The sequence below is a fragment of the Mesitornis unicolor genome, unplaced genomic scaffold (assembly GCF_000695765.1).
Source record: "Mesitornis unicolor isolate BGI_N332 unplaced genomic scaffold, ASM69576v1 scaffold50488, whole genome shotgun sequence".
In the NCBI taxonomy this organism is placed as follows: Eukaryota; Metazoa; Chordata; class Aves; order Mesitornithiformes; family Mesitornithidae; genus Mesitornis; species Mesitornis unicolor.
Genome location: NW_010203511.1, coordinates 2,202 through 8,161, shown reverse-complemented (window position 1 = coordinate 8,161; position 5,960 = coordinate 2,202). Strand labels below are relative to the sequence as shown.

The 5,960-nt window shown below is 39.6% G+C and overlaps 1 protein-coding gene across 1 annotated transcript in view; it reads left to right on the top strand.

The window, feature by feature from the left end:
- The window catches only part of HELZ (helicase with zinc finger), a gene marked incomplete at both ends in the record, with an annotated part of 26,319 nt that extends 21,118 nt beyond the window's left edge, over positions 1–5,201 (top strand). Inside the window, 4 exons of the mRNA XM_010190720.1 lie at positions 1–22; positions 391–631; positions 1,765–2,278; positions 4,949–5,201. The exon at positions 1–22 is cut by the window's left edge and continues 567 nt beyond it. Of these exons, the coding sequence (XP_010189022.1) occupies positions 1–22; positions 391–631; positions 1,765–2,278; positions 4,949–5,201 (1,030 nt within the window). The remainder of the gene's footprint in view (positions 23–390; positions 632–1,764; positions 2,279–4,948) is intronic.
- Between the last annotated feature and the right edge of the window lie 759 nt (positions 5,202–5,960).

Here is a 5,960-nt window from a genome sequence, read left to right as displayed (position 1 = left end):
ATGCCCTTAGGGGACACTTTAGGTAGGTGACTTTCCTTTATTTAAATTCAGAGTGTGCAATTATAACTACATTGAAGTGAAAATGAAGGAGGTATTTACCTTTTCAGGCATATTGCTCTGAATTGGGTCATTGTTGGGTTAGTTTCCATGAGTAATGTCATTGAGCATAATTTGCTGCTTGAGGCATGTTTGAATATTCAGCACTTTATTAGAAGATTCATGTTTATATGATTTTCCATATGATTTAAATAACCAGGTTATACACTGCAATGCAGTTAGTGTATAATAGGCCCTGGAATATACTGTATAAAAAGTATTCTTTTTTTTCTGACATAAAGATCTTTAAAAAGGGGCATTAGATAAATTTTTGTTTTAAAACTATTTTTATAGATCGTATGCATGGAAATGTAGCTTTGGAAACAATAAGGCAGCAACAACAAGCCAGGTTACAGCAATGGAATGAACATAATGCCTATCTCAGTCAAGGCACTATTCCATATCAACACCATCACCATCCTCATCTACCACATCTTCCTCAGCAACCAATTGGATTGCATCAGCAGCAGCAAGTTAGGGCAAACTGGAAACTTGCCAGTAATACAGAAGATGAAACAGAGGCAACATATTCAAGGTATTTGTTTACTGAGTCATCAGAGCTTGTGTAAAATTGAGCAGTGGGCACCTATCTGTAACGCTGTGATCGAGTGCGAGACACTTAAAGGTATTGCTTTTTGCTGCCGTTATTATGAAGGTTAAAATAGTTGGCAGGCTGACTTACAACTATGCTTTTACTATGTGTTATGCTTTATTCTGTTAGTATATTGGGTAGTAAAGTTGTAGTGGAAAAATGCTTTTATGGAGCTTTTCAGTGCTGTGTTTATGGAATAAGGAATGGATAGAGAGTAACAACCTTGTGTTTATAAAAGAGGTGAATGAGTGTAGTTAAGGCCTATTTAAGTTGTAAATTTTCAAATTGAAGTAGCAGTCTTAGATTTATGTGCTTGAAAAGAAATAAACCAACCCTTCTCCAATAAAATTTTTCTTCCTTTTTGAAAAAGCCTTTGCTTTTAAAAGCAGATTAAACAAATGCCTATATTTGAGATATGGAGCATTAGGGGGCCAGAAAGGAAGCTGTTGAACGTAAACAGCAAAGCGGTTCCAGTGGTCATCAGCTTTAATCATGTATATTGTAAAGGCTGGATTTTGAAATTGCCTCTGTTTACTGTCATCTCCCACTATGCTTTATTTTCCATCTGGTGTCTTAATAGCCATGGTAAAGCCTCTAAATGCTCTCTTATCTGACTCTGTGAGGTGCTGAATTGCATATTCCCGACCTTTTGAAGAAGTTTGGAAGTATATCGTGCAAGTGAGGGCAATCCCTGATTCTTCTGGTTTTTGCCTTTTATAAGGGGTTAACATTTTCTTTAACTGTGAAGTGTTCTACTTTGTATAATAAAGCAGGAAATCCTTACCTTAGTTGTCTCTTAAGCGATAACAAAAAATTGATTCTTCCGACTGAAAAGGAAATCTCAAGAGTTATTAACATTTTGAGATGATTCAGGTAGGTATTTCATCCAATTAATCCTCTTGTGCCTAATTTCTGATTGCTCATAGTCATATCCTTTGAAGTTAGGGTCAGTAAGCTCAAAGATGAGTATATTTAAATTCGGTGTTTTGTGCTTTGAGTTTTCTCAGCCTCAGAAAGAGCGAGATTTCAGCGAAACATTTCTTCTTTCTCTTGATACATTTCTTCTGCCAATACAGATTCCAGGATTTGCTCCGAGAGCTGTCACACCGTGATCAAAGTGAAAGTCGAGACTTAGCCGAAATGCCACCCCCTCAGTCAAGACTGTTGCAATACAGACAAGTTCAGCCCAGAAGCCCACCAGCACTCCCTTCTCCTTCCTGCAACTCCAACCACAGCGGTCACTTTCCCACCTTCACCGAAAACAACAGAGACATTGAAATACCCAGTAACCCAGCATTTCAGCAGCATTTACCCCAAATATACAATCCCCCTTTCTCCATGCCATCTGAACACATAACCCCATCTCCCTTGAAATACCTGCAACCTGATGGATCGTGGACTTACGCTAACCTACAGCAGAACCACCTTATGGGACAGGGCTTTCACTATGGTATACCTCCGTTGCCCCATAGGTCGCAACAAAACCCTTTTATACAAATACAGAATCATCAGCATGCAGTCGGTCAGGAGCCATTTCATCCACTCACATCTCGAGCAGTATCTGCTTCTTCGCTCCACAGCTTAGAAGAGGTAGGCATTTTTGGCTGCGTGTGCGGTTTTCATGTCATTTTAATGTAAAATTATACTCGGAAGCGGTCGTGAATGCAAAATATGTCACGTATTAAAAGCTCACGCTGGGAATTTCTGCGAGGTAAAAATGTTCTCTACGGTTCCTCTGTTCACCCTGTGTGTGTCCATGGTTCTCCTCACTGCAGGTATAACATTTTCTCTACTAAACGGGAGGTCTTGGCTTTTTGAGTGCTACTCAGAGGTTTCTTGGAACCGTTGGTCAATTACCTTTATGCCATTTATCTGGAGTACAAATTAACTGCACCCCAGGTGTGAACGCATGAAAGGACTTTCTGCAGAGTCAGCTTGAATCAGCCAGCCAGTTGGCTCAGTGTTAAACTGTGAATATGGTTGAGCTACTTTTCATACTGACTTGAGACCAGAGCAGTGCAGTTGTTTTAATGTGGTTCAAACCCGGATTTAATAAATCCCTCCTGGCCTGAGCTAATTCTGTATGTTTTGGGGGCTCAGAGTGTTGGAGCACAGAAATATCCAGCTGTGCTACATGAATCCATGGTGTGCCACACCAGCGCTGGCTCTGTCCCTCTTGGTCTTTTTTTTGTTCTGGACTCTAGGGGTGTGTGTTATGGGATGCAGACTATGCAAGCACATACAACTCGGACAGGTCACGTTTTGAGCGGCAGTTTTTAATCCCTGTTGGAATCCGGAGCGCTAAGGAGTCTATGATATGTAGACATGGAGTATGCCGGAGCCAGGCTGTATTCCAGGAATGTCAGAATTAATGTTCTCAGATAATCTTGCACTGACTGCATGTAATCCAATATTTGTACATAAAGTTAAGCGACTCGTTCTGCGAGGCATTTCTGTCAAGGTTTTTACAGAAGCTGTGGTGTAACCTTGCTCATCACTATCCCACATAGTACATATTTAATTGTCTTTCAACTTCTGAAAATAGAAAATATTTTGTTTCTGTGCCTGAGCAAAATAACTACAACTGAATTCCGGTGCGTTTTAGGAATTTCTGGCTTAAACAGATCCAGAGAGGATAATGGAGTTATCAGACCCAGCTAGAGCCGTAGTAAGGTTTGATTTTATAGCATAGAGAAATTCTATGTCTTGGTCCATTAAGCCATACCACCTTGTATAAAATCTAATGCTTTGTGACAACAGTTAATGCCGTCAGTACAGCGGGACAGAGGAACAATGGCTTTTCAGCAGTAATAAACTAATAAATATTCCTGCAGAGTTTGTGACAGCTCCTGCAATCTGAAGACAAATAGAGTGAGCCTGTATGTAATTAGTGCAATGTTGTTTTAGTTCTCATTTCTTCTTCCTTTCAAAATATGTGACAGAAATGCCAAATGCAGTACAAGTGATACAAGACAGAGACTCGCATGTAAAGTTTCCCAGCCTGCTTGTTTAGATGGTAGGTAGGAGTGAACACACAAAGAAAGCAAAATGCAGTTTTTAGGTGTATTTTTAACAGAGATCCCTCATATAAGGCGGGTGGCAGGGGAGCTGCCATGACTTTTGGTGTCCTTACTAAATGGTTTCCTCAATCACTACTTATAAAACTGCTCATCAACTTGATTCTTGAAAGCTTTTGCATGTGTTTAGTCAAACTAGATTTGAACTGCATATCAAAGGGAATGCTTAAGTTATTCTGTCTGGTCCTGTACTTGAAAGTGTCCAGAACGTTGATCACTTCCTGATTGCTTACCAAAATTGCCTGTTAAACTCAATACGAAGTGTACTTTTTGGGTGTGATTCAGGCAGTAACTTCTGAATTTTGGAGGTTTTCTGTTGTTAAAGAATATATTTGAGAGTAGAGTGACACGATATTTTAAGTGCTGTTCCCTTGATATATCATAATAGTGTGGCAGCTATAATGAGATATTACAGTTCTCTTTCATGCACTCTTTTTTCCCTGTCTGTTTTTTATGGCTGATACAACAGCAGTATTGGGAGATTGCAAGCAAGTTATTTGGTGTTTATTTAGCTGGTTTTTAATCTTTAAAGGATGGAAAGCCTAGAGGGTCCTTAAATCTGAACTCCTGAAGCCACCAGGTTAATTAATGGTTCTCCTGCCATTTTCATCTACAGGGCTTATGGAAACAAGGAATTTATGTGGTTTCAAAAAAAAAATCTCTGTATTATTTCTCCTGAGGGCACACACTTCTCTAGAGCATACATACACAAAATCCAGTATGCAAATGTATCAAATCGGGGTATACAAGTCACTCATTTGTCCTTTGGAAACTAAAAGCCGTATTTTTCCTCCCTACGCTGTAATTGAACATTTTCTCTTGCTTTTGTATCTTTCTGTACTTCCTTTCTAAATGGTGAGTATCTTCCTCCTCACAATGTGATACATCTCCCACGTAGGAGTGCAAGATGTAAAGGTTGATGAGAATTAAGGAATCTCAGTTGAAGCTTTTTGCACTTCCTTGAAAATTCTGTGTCAGTTCTGTGTGATTAAAATACATTATCAGTGACTGCAATATACAGACTAGAGCTTGAAATGCATTGGGTTTTTTTTCTAAATGCAAAGGACTTTTTTTTTTTTTATAAGGCATTGCAGGGGAAAAAATGGATGGAAAATGGTATTTGGTACATGCAGTTGAATACAAGGAGCAAAAGACCCTTTTTTCTTTTGTTTTTTGCTTGCAGTATGAACCAAGAGGACCAGGCAGGCCGTTGTACCAAAGAAGAATTTCCTCTAGTTCAGCCCAGGCTTGTTCTGAAGAATTAAGCACTCCTCAAGACAGTCTTGGTCAGTGTAAAGAGCTTCAGGACCACAGTAACCAGTCATCGTTCAACTACTCATCCCCTGAGCTGTGGGTGAACTCCTCCTCCTCTGCCCCCTACCCAAACATTCCATGCAACGGAGCCACCAGAGCAGTTCCACCTCGGGAGTTGTTAGGTGGGTACGGGCTTGTCCTTGCTTCTCTGCGCCATTAAATAAACTTTTTAGGCTGGAGTGAGTTGGGCTTACGTATTTTTATTTTCACAAAATGTTTCCTGCCGTCTCTTCAAATCCTGAAACTAATTTAAGCAAAAATTTTTGAAGTACTCACTGCTGTAGTAAAGTTTTGCTTCGAGTAAGCCTATTTTCATTTGCTGTCTTGTTAACGTTCCCATTACGTCGCGGATGTCTAAAGAAAAATACTGTTGAGTGTTCTTCATCTCCAAAAAGCAATGCTGCTCCTTGGTCTTCTCACAACAGTTCTAGAAAGCTCCCTCATTCTCTTCCAGTGGTTTCAAGTGCAACTGAGTGTTTGCTAAAAGGAGCTCAGGTGGGATTTATTTGCCAGATAGGTTATTTGTTTCCAGATCCAATGATATTTCCTGTTGATATTACAGTCTGGGGAAGGAACAGCGTACACTGAATTAGTAATCTCAGTGTATTTCCTAGTAAATTCTGGTGCTTCATCAAAGTAATGGTGAAGTTTAAACTCTCACCGTGGAAGAGTCACGCTGGAACCTGGCTTCCCTGGTGGTAGTAGCAGTGCTGATTCATTTAGCAAATTAAAAATAAATTAACTCTTCAGTGATTAAAAAAAGCTGCAAGTAGAGAGTTGGAGCGGTGCAGTTATTCTTCTGTTCTCCATAATTTTAATGTTTGTGAAAACCAAAATTGCCAGGATAGTACAGTTACTTCTCCATGATTTTGCTTTAAGGA